Raw genomic sequence first — 24,186 nt, 5'->3', positions numbered from 1 at the left:
AGGAAAAAATAAAATGCCTTCTTGGTCTTCACAAAGCATGGTCTTTAGATGAGATGACTTTTTACCAACACTTTGACACTGCCCTAAATCAGCAGCCCTTCTTTGTTACAGCCTGGCCACCCTGAGATCTACACACAAGGGCATTTTACTTTTTTTTTAAATTTTCTTAACGTTTATTTATTTTTGAGAGAGAGAGACAGAGCATGAGCTGGGCAGGGTCAGCGAGAGACAGAGGCACAGAACCGGAAGCAGGCTCCAGACTCTGAGCTGTCAGCACAGAGCCCGACGCGGGGCTCGAACCCACGGACCGTGAGATCATGACCTGAGCCAAAGTAGAATGCTTAACCAACTGAGCCAGGTGCCCCCAAACAAGAGCATTTTAAAGCAGATAATCAAAGTTGAGCACTTTGGAGAAGTGTCTTGTCCAGCATTGTCAGTTACCGATTCCCTATTTATTACACATCTCTCCGATCATTAGCTAAAAATGAGTCAAAAACACAACGGACAAGGAACAAAAGCCTTGCTCTGGTAATGTTTCACAGCAAGGCGGACTGGAGGCTGCCTGGGGAACATGAGGAGTGGACGTGCCTAGTCACGTGCAGGACGGGAACAAACACGACTTCCTCTCACCTCTGCAGAAGCTGAACGAGATGCCGTTGTGCCCTCACGTACAGAAGGGGACACCGACAATGAGAGCAGTGACAGGACTCATCTACAACCACTGGTAGTGGGCGTCCGGCTGGCTCAAGTGATAGAGCACACGACTCCTGATCTCAGGGTTGTGAGTTCGAGCCCCACCTTGGGTGTAGAGGGCGCTTAAAAATGCAATCACTGGTTGTAGGTGACCCTGCCAGGAGTGGAGTTTGGTCCTTCCTGCCTAGCTTCGTGAGGACCTAGGACCCCGGCCCCTAGTGCCGCGCCTGGTACGGAGATGCTGTGGCCGCAGCTGGTGCCAGGACCGAGCCTGTCTCAGAACAAACGGTTCAGACGGGAACTCCGGAAATCACAACACGACACTAACGGCTAACTGTAGAATAACGTAGGGTATGAGAAAAGGTCTGATACGTATAATTACAGGGAAAGGCAAAGAATATCGGAACTGGCAAAATCACAGCGTTTTCTTCACACGCAGGAAGAGTGGAGAACGTTCTACTCTCAAAATACACAGAAATAACTGCCAGTCAAGGTTAATCTGTATGTATTAGATCAAGACGGACTGACTAGGGTCCCGCAGGAAAGACTGTCCACAGGTAACAGAGTTACTTCCCACAAGGCACAGGATAAGAGAAGGCTAATTACTAGGCGAGACCCATTCGTTATGTGGACTGGATACTTACAGCAAGAAACAGCACTTCAGCAGTAAAGAAACACAGACTCAAACTATGATCTAAAAAAAGGTTATGAAAGAGGTGGATTTTTAGAAATGCCAGTTCTTAGGGAATTTGGGGGGAAACTTATTTATTGATAGTGGGAATGTAACTTTTCTGCACAACAGCTAGACAAAGGATACAACGCTCTGACACAGCAACTGGGTTTGCCAATTCACCTGAGATGTTTTTATTTTCATTTACCTATACTTCCAAAGAATTTTTTATTTTTTTATCTTTTAATGTTTATTTATTTTTGAGAGTCTGAGAGAGACAGAGCACCAGTGGGGTAGGGGTAGAGACAGAGGGAGACATAGAACCCAAAGCTGTCAGCACACCGCCCGATGCGGGGCTCGAACTCATGAACCACGACCTGAGTCAAAGCTGGACACTTAACGGACTGAGCCACCCAGGCGCCCCATATCGAAAATGTTTTTAAAGAAATAATATTCTCAGCGGAGCACCTGGGTGTCTCAGTCGGTTGAGCGTCCGACTTCGGCTCAGGTCATGATCTTGCGTTCGTGAGTTCAAGCCCCATGTCGGGCTCTGTGCTGACAGCTCGGGGCCTGGAGCCTGCTTCGGATTCTGTGTCTCCCTCTCTCTCTGCTCCTCCCCTGCTCACACTCTGTCTCTCTCTCAAAAATTATAAATAAAGATTAAAAAAAAATAAAAAAAAAAAGAAATAATATTCTCAAAAGAAGAAAGCTAAGTTAAAAAGCAACATTCGAATCAGTGCCTGTTTGTAACTATGTTTTGATTCTCTTCAGAAACTTCACTTCTTATCCAATCTAATTTAGAAAATCAATGTTTCCTAGTGAAAAGGTTTACAAAGACGCTGCCCAATCCAGAGCAAAACCTGTATTGTTAATCCTAATTTCTGAATAGAAACGACGTATTTATAAAAAACCACTGCCAATGGGCTGCCTGCAATGCCCTGCAGACCAGGAACCAATACTCACGGTGTGCTCCCGTGTCAGACAGCAGGGTAACTCAGACCACTCTGCTCTCGGGAACCCGGCCCTAGGCAACCACTGAGAGAAAACTAAGTAACTCACACACGCACTTGAGCAAGCTGCACTATGGCATGGGGTGGAGGGGGGACTCCGGACAGAAAAGGATAGCCTGTGAGCCTCCCGAGTTTTCTTACGTCTCTCAGCTGGAGACCTTACAAGGTTCTTTCCTTGTCATTTTCCCCCTTCTCTTCTAAAGGTACGTTTCCTGTAAATAACTTCCAATAAACTTTGAGCGGATATAAATCATTCATAACATGTGGCTGAGACAATACACTCTAACATTTACTCCTCTCCCGTTTAGGGGTAATATTCTGAAATTTGTCACACTCTTGTTTTTCATTTCCTGCACGTTTACTTCCTCAAACAACATTTTGCTTAGTTTTTTTTCTTTTTTTCGTTTTTGACTTAATTTCCCTTCTCAACTTCTAACCTGAGATTCAACCTCAAAAGTAGCGCGAAGCTGGAATTAATTCGTCTGTGCTGTTGACGAGGCCGCTGTGTGATGGCACCACACACAATCTGTTCCAGCGCTGACGGGTTTCTGATACTATAGACAGTGCTGTTGGGAACGTTCTTATACACGTCACCTGGTGCACACAAGCAAATTTCCTCACGTCGTTAAACGTTACATGTGGGGCGCCTGGGCGGCTTAGTTGTTTGAGCGTCTGACTCCTGGCATCGGCTCGGGTCACGATCCCAGGGCCGTGGGGTGGAGCCCCGCGTGGGGCTCTGTGCCGAGCTCTGTGGAGTCTGCTTAAGATTCTTTTTCCCTCTCCCCTGCTTACACACTCTCTCTCTAAAATAAAATAAATACACGTTATGTGTACGTTGGGTCATAGAGAATACACGTCTTCTTCCTTACTAGAAAATGCCAAACTGCCTTCCCGAGTGTTTGTACCAGTTTACATGGGTAGTTAGCGTGAAAGTATTCTTGCTCAACACATTCCCCTACACTGGGTACTGCCAGATTTCTTAATTAATACGAAGAATAGATAAAAATTCCCGGAACTCAACCAGACAATAAACAACCCAACAGAAAAACAGGCCAAAGATTTGAACAGGCTGAAAAGGATACACATTTCACAAGCACATATCCTGTGACTCCGCAGCCACGCATCTTGACTTTTGCAGGATGCTTCCACTTCGTGCATATGGTTACTGTAAAGTTAACTACCTTGTTTTTTGTTTTCAGGAACAGAATTTAGTGATTCATCACTCACATAGAACACCCAGTGTTCAACAGGACAAGTGCCCTCCTTAATCCCCATCACCCATCTAGCCCATCCCCCCCCCCCCCCCACCTCCCTCTACGAACCCTCAGTCTGTTCTCTATCGCTAAGCGTCTCTTACGGTTCCTTTCCCTCTGTCTGTCTCCCCCTCTCCCTGTATGTTCACCTGCTTTGTTTCTTACATTCCATTAAGTACCTCTTTTCACTCTCAAGAGTCCTGGTGAGGACAGTAAGAGGTCCCACGACCTATGCATCACAGAGGGACTCCTGCACGTGGTACCATAAGCTAGCACTGTGAATGCTTATAAACAGCAAATCCAAACAAAATACCCGCCGCTTTCCAAAGATCAAAAAAAAAAAAAAAACCAAAAAAAAAAACCCACTGGACACAAGCACTGCTCATAGGCACAGTAAACAGCATACTGAAAATGGAACATTAAATGTAAAATGAATGGGCCATGCTAGAAAATAAGCAGTATGATTTTCTATATAAAATTCAAAAACATGTAAATTAAACAATACATTGTTTTAGGAATACAAGTGCAAAAGCCAGGTGATGCTAATACTCAATTCATCTGGAGAGGGAGCTGGGGGCGGTGCCAAGGGAAGGTTTGATCAGGGAGGGACACGTGAGAAAGCCACTGACGACTGTCCATTTCTTATGCTTGTGGGCAGAAGACTGGGCCAGGTGTGCACTCGATCTCTGTGTTATCTTCATGAATGTTACATGGGGTCTTCATGTTGCATAGTTAAAAAACGGGAAAGCACAGGTAGGTTTTTGATTTGTGTGTACTATAATTACTTCTATTATTGACTTAATAATTTTTATTAAACCACAGACATTTCGGCTTATGTTAGCATCAACATGGCAGCAACTGAAGTAGACTTTCTGTTCAGGTGAGTGCTTTGCGCAAGGCCCTTAATTAATGCCTTAAGATTTTTTTTGTTTTAAGTACTAACTCTAAGCGATTATTTGAGAACTGAAAAGTTTCACTAAGAACAACTAAAACTACAATAGGGCAGGTCCCCTTTGTGGACATGATGTTGGAATTATAAGTCTTTTACCAGATTGCAATAGTGCAAACCCCATTTCCGTGAAAATATACGTCATATAGTGGAAATCTAATTAGCATAGACTTACAAAAAACCCCATGTAAAGAACACCCACAATAGATGAAACATTTTACGTTTATTATCTTATTTTTTGAAATGTTTATTTATTTTGAGGAAGAGAGCAAGGGGGGGGGGGCAGAAAGAGGGAGAGACAGAGAATCCCAAGCAGGCTCCACGCTCGGCTCAGAGCCCAACTCGGGGCTCAGCCCCACAACCCCGGGATCATGACCTGAGTGGAAATCAAGAGTCGGACGCTTATCTGACTGAGCCACCCACATGCCCCGACATGTCTTGTCCTGTTCAATCCTCAGGACCAACTTACAAAACAGCAGAGAAACCCAAGTGATCTGGCCAAAGTCACACTGACAATATTTGGTGCTGCAGGACTTCAACACAGGTTTTCCGCCTTTGCTCTCCCTGCGAGGTTGCTGGGACAGATCATGATCCAGAGCAGCAGGGGGGAGTCAGGAAGAGCACTGGACGCAAGCTCTTAAGAACTGCTGGAGTCCCAGCTTCCCTGCTAAGTGACCTCTGAGGAGTAACTTCGTCTTAGTCCTGGTTTCTTAGACTGCACACTGGGGGAACGAGGAACAACCAGTGACTGGTGCACAGGCACTTTTACACCGTAAGGAGCTACGTATACACAAGCACGGTAACTGTGATTTTAATGATGAAGCACAGCGGTAACACGGGCTCTTGGACTGGTGAAGATCCTGTTAGCAACCACAGAACGTGAGGACGGGGTGAGACATGTCACCGCTAAAGTATCCTATTTGCACTCTCCTCTGCCTCTCCCATCCCGCCACAGTGGGCCGGGCGCCTGGTCTGTCACTGGGTACCATCTCCTGAATTCACGAAAAGAAGCCAGGAGTAAAGCATCTGGATAGAAGGACACCTTATCTTCCAACCACCATAAAAAGGTAGAAACCGTACGTCCAAGTGTCACTGGGGTTAAACTTTTGTGTCCAAGCTTGAGAAAAACCGACACGTTTTAGAAGCTATCTTTGAGCATTGTGTTTTACAACAAAGGCTGTCAGTCTTCACGGTGTACAACACTATCGGTCGGTCCCGTCCCGAAGGCTGCTTTGGAAGGGATCAGGATGTGTAATAATAGGCAACATTCACCCTGGCGTCTGTGCTTTCGCACAAACCGCCGCATTTTACCCGCACGATACCGAGTTTGGGTGGGCAGGTCATGTCCGTGCACAGAAGAGCAGACTCACAAGAAGACAGATTAAGGGGCTTGCTCAGGGCCGAGCTGCTGAGTGCCACAGCTGGGACCTGCAGGAGACCTCCAAGGAGGAGACCTGGGGGAGCATCCCCCCCCCAAGAGTCCCTTAGGAGGAGCCTCCGGAGAGGAGCTCCCCAACGGGGAGACACAGAAGAGACTCCCCCCCCCTCTCTGCGGGAGGACCGGCCATGGGACAAGCCAGCGAGGGGCTGAGGTCAGGACCGGCGGGGCTGCGGTTAGGGACGACCCGACTCCCTCCCCACAGCCCGGGCCCTGAGTCTCACCTGCCACCCGCCCACTGGGGTTGGAGAGGCGGTCACGGGCGGCCGCGACCAGAGTCCGGAGAGAAGGTGGATGAATACCGGAAGGAGGGACTCGACCCGGCACCTTCTCCGGCTTCTGCGCCTGCGCGCGCTGGACGGTCGGTCTGATTCTGCGCATGCCCAGTGCAGGAGCCGGCTGCTTCGCGCGCTTCCGGTTCGTGCTGCGGTGGGCGGAGCGTGCGCTCCAAGGTGATGCGAAGGGCGGGGGAATGGGCGGGGATGCTTGACCACAACCCTCGGGATAGGGAGGGAACTAAGCCTGATCCTCAGGTTACAGGGAAACCTGAGCCAGAGGGTAGGTGGAAGAGAGAGGATTAGGCCCTTTCTTTTTTATTTCTGGCCAAAGCACCCAAGAAATACTTATTTTTAGAGACTTTTCTTTGTGCTTATCAGTATTTTCTACTTTTTCAGCTGTGCATTTGTACTTGTGTAATAATGTTAACCGTAAAGCTGGTAGGAATAATATCAGTAGTAGGTAGGTAGATTTAATCCAGCAATATAAAGACTCTGCATTCTCTTAGCTCCACAACTTAATCTCAGGCAATCAGAGACGATGAATACGATGCTCAGATCTGTGGGTCTGCTTCCTTGATTTTTACTGTAATCACTGAGGACTCCTCATCCATCCAACAGCTATCCATCAAAATTTAACGATGCCTGCCAGGGCGTGAGGCGCTGGCATACAACCGAGCAAAACCATTTTTGTCTTCCCTTCATAACTGATTAATTTTTTTAGTTTTGACAAATAAAAACAGTATATATTTAAGGTGTGCAATGTGATGTCATGACACATGTATACATTGTGAAATGAGTACCACAATTAAGCAAATTAGCGTATCCACCATACTTACCTTTTTTATACATATGTGATGAAAACACTTGAGATCTACTCTTTGAAAGTGTCAAGTATAGGGCACATTATTATTAACTATAGACACCTGTACAGTAGGTCTCCACAACTCATTCACCATAATTGAAAACTTGTATCCCTTGATCAGTATCTCCCCATTCCTCTCACCCCCTTAGCCTCTGGTAAGCTCCATTCTTCTGCTACAATGATTATTTTTTTAATGTTTATTTTTTGAGGGGGGAGGGGCAGAGAGAGAGAGAGAGAGAGAGAGAGAGAGAGAGAGACCCAGAATCTGAAGCAGGCTCTAGGCTCTGACCTGTCAGCACAGCACCCAATGCCCAACACAGGGCTCCGACTCAGCCGCGAGATAGTCGCCTGAGATGAAGTTGTATGCTTGACCCACTGAGACACTCAGGTGCTCCTCTCCAACAACGTCATACACACACACACACACACACACACACACACACTTGTTCACATTTCACATGTATGTGTAATCGTGCAGTATTTGTCTACGTTTGGCTTTTTTCACATAACAGAATGTGCTCCGGACTCGTCCATGTTGTTGCAAATGACAGGATTTCCTTCTTTTCTTAAGGCTAAGAAATATTCCACTGTGTGTGTGTGCGGGGGGGGGGGGGGGGGGGGGGGGGGGCACGTGTGAATGCCACACTTGGTTATCCATTCATCTGTCTATTGACACTTAGGTTTTTCCACGTGTTGACTACTGTGATTAAGGCTGTTCTGGACATAGGGTGCAGATATTTCTTTGATATAGTGGTTTTATTTCCTCTGACTCCCGGAAGGGGGATTGCTGGAACGTATGTACTTCCATTTTTAAGTTTTTGAGAAAACTCCAACCTGCTTTCCACAGTGGCTGTATCCATTTACATGCCCACCAACAGGTATAAGCCTTCCCCTTTCCCCACTGCCTGCCAACACGTGCTATTTTTTGACTTTCTGCCACCAGGAATCCTTACAGGTGTGAAGTGACATCTCATTTGTCAAGAAGATTAAGAGTAGAGAAAAAAAAATTAATCACACAGTTGTAGAAGCGCGTGGTCTTCTAAACCAGTGGAATTCAGCTTAGTGAAAGGGCTTCTGCTAATGGCACTTTGGGACTCCATGCAGCTTCACTTGTGACTGCCAAGGACACGGTCGGTCAAGGGAGGTGCCTTGGAAGTGCTAAGTCCTCCATGCTTGGAGATGCCCAGGGAACCCAGGGTCTCCCAGCAGGCTCCCATTTAGAGTCAAATGCAGGTCAGATCCTGCCAGAGGTGTGGCGCCAGGCATCGCTCAGCTGCACTGGTAGTACATGCTCCCCCCGCCCCTCCCCCAAGTGCGGACACTGCGGCACGCCTGCCGCCTGAAGGAGCGTGGCTCCTGACCTTGAGGACCCTGGGCAGAGCCTAGGTGAGTCAGACCGGGCACACATCCTAGCTTCCCACCTTACGACCTCCCTGTCCTCAACCGTTGGTCAATTTTGCAGCCTCTCATCTCTAAAATGCAAGTATGACACCCTAGTGGCAGGGTTAGAAGAACCTTAAGCCGGCTTCTGTAAAGCATCAGTCCCCGCGCTGGGCAAAGTACTAACGGTAATAAAGGGCAGCGCCACAGCTCCACGTGAGCGGTTCTCTGTGAGCTACGGAGCGCGGAGGGCTCCCAGCATGGGACGTCTCAATGCCCCAAAACTACGGGCTGGGGGCGGAGTGACGACCCCGCGAGGCCCTGGAGCCCGCCCACGCCCCTCCGCCACCTCCGGTTCCCCTCCGCCGGGACCCTCCCCCACCCCTCCACCCGCCCGGCTCTCGACCCCACTGGCTCTAGTCCCCGCTCCTCCCCGCCGCGTCCGCCTCCCGACGTCAGGAGGGTTGAGAACCCGGATGGAATCAAATGAGCACGCGCACGAGCCCGGTGCCGCTGCCATTGGCCGCCGGCAAGGAGCGTACTGATGACGCATCAGGAAAATACAGGAAGTGTGGCCTACGGGAGCCGAGTTAGGCCGCAAAAGCTCCCGGTTCGGTGCCGCCTGGGCGGGAGGGAATGAATGGGTGCTGAGTTGGGGGCGCGTCCGCTCTGGGGACAGGCGTTAAGCGTGTGAGCGGCCGCAGCATGGAGGACGACGCGCCGGTGATCTACGGGCTGGAGTTCCAGGTGAGTCCCAGCAAGGCCCCCGGCGCCGCGCGTTTGTAGAGCGAGGCCCTCCTGCACCCCCAGCTCCCCCTGTCCCGCTGAGGACCCGGAGGCTTCGGGGGGGCTCCTTTACAGGACTTGTTTATCCAGGAAGGCCCTGGGGCCTGCGTGACGCAGGGTGGACGCAGCCCACGACCCCCGGGGAACACCCCGCCGCCCCTCTCCCGGCAGCCCTTGGACGTTGTTTGGGGCCTGATTCCCACCGCTCTCTGCAGGCTGGCTACTTGTGTGCAATTTCCTCCCGCCTTGGAGCTCACAGAGGCTGGCGCCGTATCTGTGATTTGGGGGTGGTGGCGGTGAGGGGGTCGTTTAATTTGGACACAGTGTTAAATTTACCTAAGAGTTGCAAAGATAAACGGAAAGTTCTGTTGCACCCTTCGCCCAGCTTCTCCTAATGTTGAGGACTGCAAGACCATGGCACATTGATCAAAGCGTAGAAATCAGCACTGGTATAATCCTGTGAACTGAACCACAGACTCTCTTCGGATCTCACCTCTTTCCCACTAATGTCCTATTTTGCCTCATCCTGTACTCCAGGGCCTGTTCACCGTGATCATCACGTAGTAGGTGCTCAGTAAATGTCTGAAGTGCGTGAGCCCCCACAGTGTAAGCGGTGAAGCAGGAATGCATGTGCGGTTTGGCAGGACCGCTGGGAAGTCTGTAGGGATGGAGTGGAGGAGTGAGGGGGTAACGGAGGAGCTGGAAGGACAGGTGGGTCGCATTGTGTAGGACCTGGTAGAGCCTTGTGTTGGTTTTCATCTCTTCTGATGGCTTTTGAGAAGCTGCTTAAGGCACTTAGGGACACATACCAAGAAAACAAACAAAAACAACCTTTGTTCATTGCCCTAGGAAGTATCTGATACATAATTGTGCGCCCCAAATGTGTGTTAAAATAATAATGATCTTTGCTTTCAAGAAGCTTACAGTGAGAGAAGTGGCACTGTTAGTTGCGAAAAGCCTGCCCACCCCCGAAACTCCTGAAGTGTAGATCCTGGCTCCAGCACTTACTAGCTGTGCGGCCTTGGGCCTCAGTTTCCTTGCCAAGAAAATGGGAAAATGAGCCTCGATCCCCTGTGGCTGTTATGACAATTAAATGAGTTGAGACATTTAATTCAACAGCTTAGAAAGGTGCGTGGCCCTTGGTAAGCATTCAATAAGTGTGTAATTATTGTAGTGAGACAAAATTCTTACAGATAAATCCATATAAGGCAGTTTCAAAGTGTCCTGTGAGGAATGGGCAGTTTACAGGGTTTGACAGCGGGCTCCGTCACCCAAGACTGTGCCTTAACTATCAGCCTTTGAAAGTGGTCACCGTGTGCTGGGCACCCTGCTGAAGACTGTGTATGCATTTCTAATCTCTCAGTCGTCCTTGTAGGTGTTTTTCTCCCTGTGGGCCAAGGCAACCTAGCCAGTAACTGGTAGATTTAGGACTCTAACCTAGGTAGGCTTTAAACCCAAGCCAACTTTAAAGCCCCTAACTACAAAGTTACACGGCTTTCTCCTGGAAACAGTTCACGTGTGGGCACATGCAAAGGGTACGCACGGGGAGATCTAAGTTTCTCTGACCGTGTGCTACCTGAAGTGCGCGTCTTCTGCCGGTGTACCTCGTAACTTTTGATCTCCTTAAGAAATCTCCTAAGTAACCCAGAGGTTTTGATCTTCCGTGTTGGATCTTTGAGATAACACACGTTATTTCCTGGGGTTTGACATGTTTTTTCCTGGGATTAATATCAAGGAGTGGATCCTTGCCCTGGGTATCGAATATTTTATCTGATTTTCTCCTTTATCTTGAAAGAAGTAGCACATTTTTGTGCCGCTTTACTCTGGACAGCTTGTGGGTTGTGACATTCCGGAATTCGAAGAACCATTATTATAGTTAAAGGGTAAGTACCGAAAGTGACAGTGGAGGGTTGGTTGTCAGTGACATTCGCATCACCATGGAGAGCAGTTTACCCTAGAAGATGGGGATTTGGTCATTGACCATTGACTGAAGGTAATGAGGCTTGAGGGCCATATAGGGGTTGTTAAAATAAAAATGCTAAGCGCATTAGTGTTTACAGAACATTTTCATATCCTATGATCAGCATCTTTTAGCTTATAGGAAGGGACTTTTGACTTGTGTTTATTTTTGTGTATTTAAAGTTAAAAAAATTCCAAGTAGCGTTTACAAGCCTTTCAAGAAGTCAAATTGCTGAAAAGCTGATTAAGATCTGCGGGCCCTAAACACACCCATCCCACCTGATCTGATTCCCTGAGAACAACCCCATCCAACTGAAAACTTTCTTCTCATCTTTACCTATCTGCTTTTACCTCTTGGACACCATGTAGTGACTGGATGTCGCCACTAAGGGCTTTTAGTTTTTTCTGTCCTCTCCCCTGTGTTTCTTTAGACTCCTGATACAGTTGTATCATAACTTCTTGCCAAATCCTTATTTAGGGTCTTCGTCTTTCTAGATCTAGAAATATTTCTGGCTGCTGATTCAAGTAGGGTTCTAGGATTTCATTTTTTTTCTTGTATAGCTTTCCATTTTTCTGTTGCTGAGGAAACGCTTCCTTTTCCCCATTTGTCTCATTCCCCTTGTGTCTTGCTGGTGGGTGTTGACTTTCCGGCCGCAGCCTGCAGGTGACTTCCGGCAGGTTGACCGGCCAGGTTGCTGTCTGTTCTGTTGTCTGTTTTCCGGGACACCTGGGTCCCGTGGCCCGTCCCTCTCTGCCCCAGGCCCGTCCGTTTTCTCACAAAACCTCCAGCATGGCTTTCATCCTATGTGGGGGTTTGTGTTCGGTTTCATTTTTGGCGGACTTTTGTTGAGCGGGTGGTAGGTGCCAGGGTCTGACAGGCCGCTTAATTGTCACACCAGCCCTGGGCGCGGGGACTGTTCTTCCCATTTTAAAATTGAGGACACTCTGGTTTTGAGCAGTGAAACCTCTTGTAATTGTTAGAGAAGTTGGTTTCAGGCCTGGGTTCCTCCTGTTCAGCGCCCTCTTTGCTCTTGGAGGCCTTTTTTGTTTGTTTGTTTTTAATATATATACATACATATATATATATGTATGTGTATATATATATATATATATATATATATATATATATATATATATTTTTTTTTTTTTTTTTCCTGAGACGGAGAGAGAGCGTGCAGGTGGAGGAGGGGCAGAGAGAGAGGGAGGGAGGAAGAGAGAGAGACAGAGAATCCCAGGCAGGCTCCATGCTGTGAGCACAGAGCCCGACTCGGGGCTCAAACTCACAAACCGCAAGATCATGACCTGAGCAGAAATCAAGAGTCAGGTGCTTAACCGGCAGAGCCCCCCCAGGCGCCCCGAGGCCTTTTATTCCGAACAAGACACCTCGGTTCCCCCGTGTCAGGCCCTCGGTTCGGACACCGCTGCTGTCAGAGGCCAACGGTCAAGCGCAGACTTCCCCTTCCTCCCAGTGGACAGCAGGGCTATTTCTTACTTCTCTTTCGCCCCCTAGCAGGTGCGTGGTACCTATTTGCTAAGCCACTGAGTCAATCAAGGTGATGGGCAGGTGGGAGCGAGGCCGTCTCCACAGTGCCTGCGAACTGCTTGTGACCCAAGGCCGCTGCCTGTGTCCAGGCCACACCGTGTAGAGCCACGTGTAGGTCTGGTGATGGGAATCAGGGGCCTGACTTAGGGCTGGTCTTCAACCAAAGGTCATACTTTGGCTTCTGTAGTTAAGGGGGATACGGGAGAATGTTTTCCTGGAAACAGCAAGGCTCGGGAGAAGCCTAGAGGGCGCAGCCAAGCGGACCGCCGATTCAGCCTCAATTTGGAGCCAATTTTGATGATTGGTTTTTCTTATTGCTTGTGTTGTGGAGTTAGGAACCCCACACCCGTTTTTTTTTGTTGTTGTTGTTGTTCCAGCTCACTCACGCGCTTGCTTTTGTCTTCTTGATTTTTTTTCTTTCTCAAGTGCTGTGGCTCGGATGGGATCTATACGTATGTACACGTGTACGTGTACAATTTGTGTACATATATACCTTCTGTGTGTACAGGTATTTTGTACAGATACATGCATGTATTTCTACAGCTAAATTTTCCTCCAGCAGGACCCGTGTTTGCCGTGTTTTGAGTACTTGGGTGCACATCGCTCTGGGCTCGTGGCCGTAGGACCCTCCCGAACCTCAGGCATCCTTGTCCTCGCCTTGTGTCCTAATTATGGCTCCTTCTCACTTCCTTACTTCGTCCCCTCAGTTCTTTTTCCTCCTTGGCTCTGGTGAGGTTGTATGTGACCAAGCCCACAGATTTGGGGAGGGGGTGTGGGACGGCACAGGGAAGGAGAAGGGCATTTTCATCTCCTGGCGTGCTCTCCAGTCCTAGACTCTGGCCGGAGAACCTGCCAGAAAAATTGTACCTGCTCCCATTTTTCCGGGCAAGGAAGAGCTGCCTCGGTGGGGGGTAGGAGCCGGCTCCCCGCTCCCCACTCCCGAGAATTCTGCAGCGTGGCGGTCCTGAGGGTTGCAGTTAACATCCTGCTTTGTAACTGTTTGGATTAATACTAATTTAGCTCCGTTCCCTCCTGAGCTGTTGGTACAAGGTCTGGCATAAGAGGTGGGACGGTCTGGCTTTTGAAATCTATTCTGTAAAGTGAAACGGATTCTGATACCACCGAGACCAGGTAGTTCTGATGGGCAGAGTCAGGAAAGCTGTGTAGACCCTTGCAACTCAGAGTGTCCTCGCCCGACCAGCAGCTGTCCTGTCACCAGAGGCAGACCTGGAGAATCAGAATCTGCATTTCCTTGGGCTGCCTGGGCGATTGGTTTGTGTACCGAAGTTGATGTGTCCTTCTGGGTAATGTGACAGTGGAGCTAAAAGGGAAAGAGTAAATGAGATTTTGGTGGGATCGGGCAGGAGGCGTCCTTGACTTCCCTGCTAAAAGTGTGGAATTTATTTGTGGTACTCGGTGGTCAGAACCTGGTTTTTGAGGAGTGTGTCTATTTGGGGTTTATGAACAGTGCCTCGAGAGCATTCTTGCATCGGCCAGAAGATTGGACTGGACAGTCTAGGGACTCGTCACCCTGTGAGTTCACATCGACAGGTCATTAGCGAATGTAGAATGAACTTAAGCCATTGAACTTAAGATACATAGAACATTGAAGTCAAGATATAAAGACTTGTGTTTATTATATAAAGACTTGTTTACCCAGCTTTTCAGAATGTTTGCAGGAACAATGTGAGTTTTAGGTTTAACACCTGATTTTTGTATGCGTAAATCCAAATCGCCCGCTTAGTGTTGCACTCGCTAGCTACGTACCTGAGAAACGCTGGTTTCCCATCCGGGCGCTCCACTTCCCGGTCTTGCATCGTTTTGTCCTCCTGTTTCTTTTCTTTTCTTTAAAACATTTTTTTAATGTTTTTTTTATTTTTGAGAGAGAGAGAGAGAGACAGAGCGCGAGCGGGGCAGGGACAGAGAGACAGAATCCGAAGCAGGCTCCAGGCTCTGAGCCGTCAGCACAGAGCCCAACACGGGGCCGGAACCCACAAACTGTGAGATCATGACCTGAGCAGAAGTCGGACGTTCAACCGACTGAGCCCCCAGGGACCCCTCGTGCTCGTGTTTCTGCTACTGTGGCCTAGATGGTCCAGGCATGCTATTCCTGTCAAATTTGCTCTGCAAGGTGATGATGGCAGTCTGTTGACGTTAATGAGACAAGTAATCAACTACCGTTTCTCGGGTGGGCTTTCGAGCTCTTTCCTGAAAGGGAGGAGAGTTGTTTCACAGGACATAAAATAAGCGTGGTCACATGGTAAATGGATTGGCCGCTCCCAAACTCAGCACAGAGACACTGCATTTTCACAGTGACACGTCTTAGCACAGGGCCATCTCACAGTTCCATTTTACACGTTCGCTGCATATTAGAATATCGTACATGTTAATCTTTACCAGTGATTGTAACTTTCGTTGCTGATGTCTCTCCAGCACTGTTTGAACTTTTTAGAGTGTAAACGGGACTCGAGATGCCCTCACACGCACTCTTAGGGCACTGGGCAGGAGAAATCAACTTTTTGAGCTGGAGTTTAACCTGCAGTTCACAGCTAACAGAACGGTGGTTCTTCACGACTATTTCAAACGTCTCTACAAACAAGATTGTTTCTCTCCTGCATGCTTACTTCTTTGAAACTTTCGACGTTAAGAAGACCTTCTCTAGTTTTTCTTTTTCTTTTTTTTTTTTTTTTAAGCTTATTTATTTATTTTGAGAGAGACAGTGTGTGCTCCAGCAGGGTAGGGGCACAGAGAGGGAGAGAGAGAATCCCAAACAGGCTGTGCTGTCAGCGCAGAGCCGGACGTTGGGCTCGATCCCACAAACTGTGAGATCATGACCCGAGCTGAAACCAGGAGGTGGATGCTTAACCGACTGAGCCACCCAGGTGCCCCAGACCTTCTCTAGTTGTGGGGGCCAGTGACCGCTGTGCCCCGCTGGAGGGGCTACTCCAGCCAGCGGTGGCATGGCACACACTTGGGTGGCAGAGGTAGGCAGGGCATGAATGAGGGGCACCGCAGGCGCCGTGGAGGAGGTGTGGACGGGGGCGGGGGGGGGGGGCATGTCCCGTGGCTCCCGTTTAAGCCGGGTGCTGCCCTCCTTACGCTTTCACCAGCTGAGCTCGGCCAGGCCAGGAGGGGCTGTGCGGGGATGAGAACTTGTGCGAAGGTGGCGCGGGGTCCTTTCGGTCGCTTTCCCTGGCTTTGCCACCGCACTAGTCAGCCGCCCTGCAGAGCCTGGAGCCACACAAGCAGGGGTGAGTGAGGCTGGCTTTGCCGCACCTGTGCCGGCAGGTTCTCCGGGAGCCTCGTGGTGGGCACGGCCGGGACAGCGGGCTGGGGCTGCTGCCTTTGCAGGGCCGGGCTGGTCAGCACTCGGGGCTGCTTCCGTCGGGTCAGGAAGTCCCTGGGCATCAGGCTTGTGGCCGCAGGGCTCTCGGTCTTACCCGTTAGGAGCTTTACAGTCGAAGGTGGCTATTCGAGGTTTTCAAACGCTTTTCGTGTCTGTGGAACGGACCATGTGACGTATGAGTTTTCCCTTTTGGTCTCTTTGGTCACTTAAATCCCTGACTTTCAAATTGTGGGGCCACCCTGGCATTCTGGGACCAAATTCCACTTGGTCGCGAGATAGTCCTCTGCTGGGTTCCGTTTGATATTTTACATAGAGCTTTTTCAGGGACGTTTTTAGTGCAATGTTCTGTGTATTTGCTTCTAGGGGTTTGCTCTGTTACCCCACTGCACGCAGGCGCCCCAGGAGCTTCCCTTCGGTCCTCAGGCCTGAGGTGGCTTGAGCGTGTCCGCCTTGCCCGGTCCTCTCTGCACACTGGCTGTGGCTCTGTGGTCACTCGCTGTTCCCGTTTCTTTCTGGCTTTCGTGTGATTCCCTGGGGTCTGGAAGGGGGACTGAAGCCCGAAGCCTCTTGCTGGAGGACCCGCCGTCCCGGGTCGACTTGACGAGGAGGCACGTGGAGGGTGAGCTGCAGTAAAAAGGCTCCTGGCAGAAAAGCGGCTTCAGAGGTTGTGAAAAGGTAGATTAAGCAAGGAGCGGGGAGGGGTGGGGTGTGAATGTTGAGCAGGGAGGGCGGGTGCGGACTCGGGAGGTCCGGGCTGGTAGGCCTGCCAGGCAGAGGGCGTCAGGCGCTGCTGGTGACTGGCCTCAGGCCAGATGTGCCCCTGTGCACCTGCTCAGTGAGGCGAGATCACTGGCCTGGTTACAGTGACGATGCTCGTGGGAAAGGGAAGGCCGCGGGGCCGGGAAGAGTGTGCACGGAACCGTGGGCACAGAGCCCCAGCGTGAGAAGGGAGGATGGGGAGAAGACAGGGCGGGGCGGTGACCTCCTGGGTCCTGGGGGGCCAGGGGACCGAGGGGTCCTGCGTCGGAGCGTCTGGTGGCCGTGACGCGGGGGGCTCTAGGAGGGCAGTGCTGCGGGGTGGCTGTGGTGAGGCCGGGTTATCGGGAGGGAGGAAGGGTCAGAGCCGAGGAAGGCCTATCCTGTCTACACCACCATTAAACTTGCCGTGAATGCAAGAACGAAGGTAGATGGGTCAAGGCAAGGTATTTTCAAAGGACAAGGGGACGTGTGATTTGATTTTCCCAGTTAAGGGGAAGAAGCCAGAGAAGAGGAGAGGGAAGAGAAGAAAGACGGCTGACCAATGTCGTGTGCTGCGGGAGGGCGGGGTGCCCCTCCTGTGGTGAGGCAGGCAGGGGGCGCCCCTTCTCCCCGGCAGGCGGGCGGGCAGGGGCGGTGTCTCCGGGAGGCCGGCCGATGGTTTCCGTGTTGCCTCAAGCGTGAGTCGAGTTTGCTGAAGGAGGGGGCCGGGCTGCACCGGGGCCTGGAGCGGAGCCGGCAGGGCAAAGCAGGGTGGGCGCGGGGCGGGCGGCAGCCCCTGGGGGAGCCGAGAGGCCGGCCTTCGCACGTACGGGGGCGAGCGTGTGAGTGAGCGTGCGCGTGACTGTGCGCTGGGCCATGTGGTCCCCAGGGGCGGTGTCGTGGCCACAGTTATCTGGTAGCTCGTGAGGCACACTGCTTCTCGTGGCCTGGGGGCCCGCCGGGGCGATCCGGGCGCAGGAGACGAGAAGTGGGTGTTCAGCACTGAGCGAGACGTTGGGGCCTTGCTTGCTTTTATGTGTGGAAGGCCATCTGCCGTGGAGACACGTGTCCGGTCACCGCTAGCTTCCTGGTCTGTCACCCCACTGACCTGGGGGCCACTCTTGAGAAAGAGGCCTTTTCTGGGGCGGGGAGACTGCTCAGGGTAGAGGGGTAAACCCGCCCTGGGCCCCCCCTCTTAGAGCAAAGTCCCGCTCCGCCCGCTGGCCTTCAGGGGTGGCCCTGCGCTTACCTGGGGGTGGCTCTTCTTGGGGGGGGTTTACCCAGAGTGAGCGTTTGCTTGCTCAGACTAGTGAGAAAAGGAAAACAGTTCTGAGTTTCCCAGGGGGGGGTTTATGTACTCAGGGAGTCCTGGAAGGTCGTGAGGTTTGTGGTTCCCGTTCCGCAGAGGGGCTTTCCTGACGCTTCCGACGCCCCTTCCCCAGCCCTTCTCGGCGTCTCTGGTTGCCTCGTCCGGGGTTGGCTCCCTCAGCGGTCAGGCAGACGGAGAGAAGGCCGCGTGAGGAAAGGGCTGTGGCCTTGCTTTTGAGAACAGGGTGACCCAGGCTCCAACTTCAGTCCCATAGATAAATCTCTTACCTGTGCGGCCGGGTCCCTGCATCCCCGTAACAGAGAGAAGCGGAGTCAAGCGTGGGAGTGCGTGTCGTGCTTCCTCTAGGAGCTTTGTGACCATGACTAAGTCCCGTAACCTCTCCGGTCCTCGGCGTCTTTTATCTCCCGAGTAGGAGTTACATTATCCATATTGACTCTGGGTCTACTTCATTGAATTATGAAGGTGAATCAGGCTACGGTATGTGCAGATGGGTTGTGACCTTTTATACCCTAAAATCTGATCTTCTCATAACAAGGTCATTGGAGCACCTCAGAACCGTCATTAACGACTAGCCTCGGAAGGTCATTTCATCACTCACTTCGTCAAAGGACCAGAATTACGGACACGTACACATCTGTCACCCGAATGGCCGGAGCTAAATTATGATCATAATTTTACCCAGTAATGTAACGGAAGGATCTTAGATGAACTGTTTTTGAGATTTTGCCATAATTTTTAAAGATTCAGTTCAGACTTTTTTTTTTTTTTTTTTTAACAAGAATAATTCGGCCCTTCAGTTTTTATTTATTTATTTATTTATTATTTTTTTAAAAAACTTATTTACTTATTTTTTTAACGTTTATTTTATTTTTGAGACAGAGAGAGACAGAGCATGAACGGGGGAGGGTCAGAGAGAGGGAGACACAGAATCCGAAACAGGCTCCAGGCTCCGAGCTGTCAGCACAGAGCCCGACGCGGGGCTCGAACTCACAGACCGCGAGATCGTGACCTGAGCCGAAGTCGGCCGCTCAACCGACTGAGCCACCCAGGCGCCCCTCTTCAGTTTTTTAAAAAAGCAGCGTCTTATTGTGGGTGACAGAATGCGTAGTGTCAGATTTGTAGTGCTTTTCCAAAACTGTGGCAAAACAGATGATCTCATGGACTTTACTTTTTTGCGTGTTTCCCGTGGTCTCTGCGCGGGTGTGCGGGTCTGGGGCCCGAACTGCTTGGGCACGAGGCCGACCGCGTGCTGGCCCACCACGGGCACCCAGCAGCCTCCGTGGCCGCGGACTGCCCTGTTTTCCAGGCCAGCAGCCTGAGACAGCTTCCTTCCTTCTGGCTTTCTTCTCCTCTAAGGTGGTGGCATTTGATCCTGCCTTCCACCTGAAGTTGAGTGCGTGGGTGCGGTCTGGCGAGTGTTACTTTGCTCCCGTGCCGTGTGTGCCTGTGGCTGTGTCACATGGTCGTTTTCCACCTGCTCTGTCCGATCTCGTCTCGCCCTGCAAGTCTGTGCCCTGAGGGCAGGGCCGATGTCCTGCCCTCTGTGGGACCTTCCACGGCAGCTGCCACTCACAAATGTCATGTAGTCAACTCGTGATTACCAACTCGAAGCACAGACGAGTGTCTTATGGAAAATAATCATTTCCTTTCAGCTGGGTCCGCTTCTGGGTCCTGTTTTGGGGGAATCTTCAGGCTTTTTCTCTCTGGGGTGATGACGTGTACCTCCGTTTGAGATGTAGCGTTCTTGTCTGAAGCTGGACCCAGGTCTGCGTCTACTCTGTTGAGTCAGGGTTCTGCCTTCGGAGAAGGTGAGGTTTTGTCTCTCTGTGATGGCGTGGACGCTTCCTCGCGAGAATCTTTTTCCTCTGCGTGGTGTTTAAAGTAGCTAGGATTTGGAGGGTCTGAATTTGCTGATGTTATGTGCAGAATTTACTTGTATGTACATTTTTGGCAGAAGGTATATAGATTCACAAAGAGTTCATCAGTTTTGCACAGAGATCTGTGTAAGACTCTAAAAATTGTCCAGTCCGGTTTTGCTGAAGAAGTCGTAGGCATATTGGCCAGAATAGACTTTTCCCTCCGGATGTCTAATAATGTGAATGCTGCTTTGCACATGTATTTTCTTGGTGTTACTGGAATGTGTTTTGGTAGTTGATATTTTTGTGCCAGGAAGCCTTTGTGAGGAGGGGTGGGGACAGAGGTGCTACGGAGCGTGACGTGAAATTGTCACCAAGCCTTTTGGTGACCGATACTCAGAGACCAAATCAAAACCAGACAGACTGGGTGGTCAGGACAATGGTTTCCGTTTCTTTTACCTCGTTTTAAGAAGAATGAATCAAGAAGTTCAGAGATTAGATGTGACAGAGGAGGGAGTGGGGCGTCACGTCTGTTTCTAGCCGCGTGTGGACAGTGGCCCATGTAGTGAACCGTGTGTGGCCCACGTAGTGAATCAGTTTCCTGTTGCTGCCGTAACGAGTCAGCACCAGCTCAATGGTTCCGAGGAACAGCTCTTACTGCCTTATGGCTCAGGGGCCCAACAGGGGCCTCACTGGGCTAAAATCAAGGCCTTGGTATGGCTGCACTGCTTCCTGGAGGCTCGGGGGAATCTGTGACCTTGCTTCTTCCAGCTTCTGGAGGCTCCTGCGCTCCCTGCTCCGTGGGCTCCTTCCGTCCTCAGAGCCTGCAGCGGCTGCTGCCCACGTGCTCCCAGCCGTCTGCAGCCCTTGCAGGCTTCCTGCGCCCCTCGTGCCGCCACCTCTCTGGTCCTCTCTTCTGTGACGCATCCGTCTGACGACATCCAGGGAGGGCTTTCTGCTCGTAAGGACCCGCGTGACCAGGTGACTCAGGATAATCTCCATCTCAAGATCCTTAACCTAATCGCACCCGCAAAGTCTCTCTGCACAGGTTCTGGGGATTGGGATGCGGACGTTTTTGGGGGTCACTATTCTGCCTCCCACCGGCATCCGAGCATGAGCTACAGGGAAACAGGGAGTTGATGTAGGCGCAGTTAGTGGTTGTGCTGAAAGAGATCTGGGTTTGAGTTCGTAAGCCTGCAGTACTAGTCACAACACTAATATTTACCAGTTGTACACAGTCTTTTCCTCTCTAGGCCTCAGATTCTTCACCTGGAGTTCTTAATTTTAATTATCGAGCATATTAACCGTAGGTGTTGTGATCCCTGCTGTGGTGCACTGCCCAGATTTCTTTGTCAGAAAATCCAGCAGATTCTGGGATTGTTGGTGGCTGAGAGCAATCAGTGGGTCCTGCTCTTAGAGTTCGCCCTCAGTGGAACAGAGTCACTTTGCCCTAAGTCCCACCGAAGTCCCACCCTTCTCCAGGGACAGCCTGCTGGATGGGGGTGGGGGCTGGGCGGCACAAAGGCCTGGCCATGTTGGCTCCACTCTGAGGGACTGTCCCAGCTCCAGTCTCCCTGTGGCACTGAGGTTCCTCTTTGCCTCTGCACAGTCCTGCTTCCTTCACCCTTCCATGGCGTCATTCCCGAGAATGCTCCCACAAAATCTGTGCATAAAACTTGACGCTTTAGAGCTTGTTTCCCAGAGAACCTGATCATCTGAATGCTCGACAGGCCCCTTTCTGTTGTTTGTTGTTTGGCTTTTGATCATATGATTTTGACTCATTGTATGACTAGTTATTTTTGATTCAGTGTTTGACATTGTGAGAAAAACTGTAGAAACTTTGGATGTCTGTCTTCCTCCAGAGGATTTACTGTTACTTCTGGCAGGTATCTGGCCAGCCCAGGAGCACCAGCCTGCTCAGATCACTTAAGATCCAGTCGAGGACTAAGATGACCCAGATTGTAGTGTGTCTGGGTTGACCTCATTCTAGTCCACCTTCACGCCTGGCCTGATCCCCAAGGGATCCCAACCCAGAACTTTAGTGTGTCGCCGACCTCTTCCCTGTGTACTCAGTGTGTGCACCCTCAGCCCCACGAGCCTGTCACAAACTCTCCTCCACATCGGCCGGTCACCACACTTTCCAAAGTGACAGGTGCCTCTAGCTGAAAGGGGGCTGGAGGTCAGGCTTTCCTCTCTGACCTTCCCTCGTTTCCAAGACCTTGGCACTCACTCATCGCTGTGCTGGCTTCCGGAGGCCTTGAAACAAATTCAGAGTATTTCGTTTAGTTTGTACAGTTTTCCTCTGCAGGAGACGTGGTTTGAACCACCTGCTCTGCCATCGCTGGGGGCCGTTTTCTGCTGTGTTGTCAAAGGATGATTTGTTCGACCAATCTATTTCTGTTGAAAATTGCGCTTTTATTAAAAACATCGCTTACATCTTTACTGCTTATTTTTCTGTGCCCGTCTACAGTTGTTTCCAAATACGCACCTGAGGTGGAATTGTTGTGTCACAAAGCAGGCACAAGTTGAAGGCTGTCCGTACATATTTCTCAGTTGCCTTGCAGACACTTCGCATGAATGGATACTCCAGCGGCGGTACAGGAGGTAACTGGCTTTCTAATCTCTAACCGTTACATCTAACTTCATAAATGTGTGTGCATTTTCCTTCCCCCCTGCAGGCACGTGCTCTGACACCTCAGACTGCAGAAACAGATGCCATTCGGTTTTTGGTTGGGACGCAGTCTCTTAAATATGATAATCAGGTAACTATTTTTGACAAATGTATACATGTTAATTACTAAGCCTATTCTTAGTTTTATAACCATTTTGCTCTTGATTTTTCAAGCACCATTTGAGAAAATTAATGCCACACAAACAAAATAAAACTTGCATTGGGATTTAAATACCCAACCGAATGAAATAATTGAGCTCAATGACTTAAACTCCCGTGGTGGTACCGCTGTGGTTTAGTCTGTGGTGATGCAGGGTTCACCGGGTGAGGGGTCGAGAAGCAGGCCAGGGCACGTGGTTGGCATCCCTGCTTCCACGCGGGCCCCTGGACGGCCCCGCTGCGTGCTCACAGCATTCGTTCCGGCTGGGCCTGGATGAGGCCACGGTCCCATTTCAACCTCGAGCTCCGGGCTCTCACTGCCACGTACTGCAGGCGGACACGAGATGCAAGATGCGGCCCCCGCTGTTGTGGCCACTGTCGTAGAAGGAGTCTTGGATCCTCACGGATCAGTGTTCGGTCCACCTGCGACCCTGACCGAACGGATTAACCTTGCCGGGCTTCATTATCCTCGTCACCAAAACGGGGACCAAGCCGTCTACTTTCTGTACCTCACAGGTGCTGAGGACATCGTGAGGATGTGCGCTGTCCTGGATCCTTGGGAAATGCGCAAAAGGCCGTGTCACACGGTGCCGGGTCTCCACCCAGTTACCAGTGTCACACAAGGGGAGGTGGCTGTAACACAGCTGCGGGCGGGTATTTGGTGCTGGGCAGGGGGTAGTGACACAGCCACTGTCATATTATCGATGAGGGATTTTATTATTTATTTATTTTTAAATTTTTACTTACTTTTGAGAGAGAAAGAGAGGGAGAAACAGGGTGCGAGCAGGGCAGGGGCAGAGAGGGGGAGATCCAGGATCTGGAAGCAGACTCCAGGCTCCGAGCCGTCAGCACAGAACCCGACACGGGGCTCGAACCCACAAACGGTGAGATCGTGACCTGAGCCGAAGTCGGATGCGTAACCGACTGAGCCACCCAGGCGCCTCCATGAGGGATTTTGAATTGGCATAGTCATTTAAAATCATTTTCAGTCATTGAAATCAGGCAGCTGATTTGGTGACATGTATCTAGAGCTTGACAAATAAGTGTTTATATTATTTCTATATTTTTATGTTTTATAATATGTTTTTATATTTTCCAAAACATGGAAAAAGCTTTATATACAAGGACTGTTACTGCAGCGGTGCACATAATTGTGAAGCAGTTAGGCGCAATCAAAATGTGCCAGTGTGAGGGTGGATGGGGGCAGATTCACACGGTTCCACCCCGCTGAGCCTGGTTCCTCGCAGTGGAGCAGAGGTCACGCG

General features: G+C 50.5%; 2 protein-coding genes across 5 annotated transcripts in view; one reads left to right on the top strand and one right to left on the bottom strand.

Moving 5' to 3' along the window:
* Window positions 1-6,370, bottom strand: part of TRAPPC12 (trafficking protein particle complex subunit 12) — an 81,768-nt gene extending 75,398 nt beyond the window's left edge. For both annotated transcript variants that reach the window (XR_013554827.2, XM_078445055.2), the window contains exon 1: window positions 6,238-6,370. The gene's annotated coding sequence lies outside the window, so the exon portion shown is untranslated. The remainder of the gene's footprint in view (window positions 1-6,237) is intronic.
* Window positions 6,371-8,888: 2,518 nt separating this feature from the next.
* Window positions 8,889-24,186, top strand: part of EIPR1 (EARP complex and GARP complex interacting protein 1) — a 117,560-nt gene continuing 102,262 nt past the window's right edge. Inside the window, exons 1-2 of one of the 3 annotated variants that reach the window (XM_060647795.3) lie at window positions 8,890-9,280; window positions 22,770-22,853. In XM_060647795.3, coding sequence (XP_060503778.1) covers window positions 9,239-9,280; window positions 22,770-22,853 — 126 coding nt within the window. In that variant the 5' untranslated portion in view covers window positions 8,890-9,238. Of the gene's footprint in view, window positions 9,281-22,769; window positions 22,854-24,186 lie in introns of all 3 variants that reach the window. The other 2 variants (XM_060647799.3, XM_060647809.3) reach the window with 2 other exon arrangements.

This window comes from Panthera onca, chromosome A3 (assembly GCF_046562875.1).
Source record: "Panthera onca isolate mPanOnc1 chromosome A3, mPanOnc1 haplotype 2, whole genome shotgun sequence".
Taxonomy (NCBI): Eukaryota; Metazoa; Chordata; class Mammalia; order Carnivora; family Felidae; genus Panthera; species Panthera onca.
This window is presented reverse-complemented; position numbering and strand designations above follow the sequence as displayed.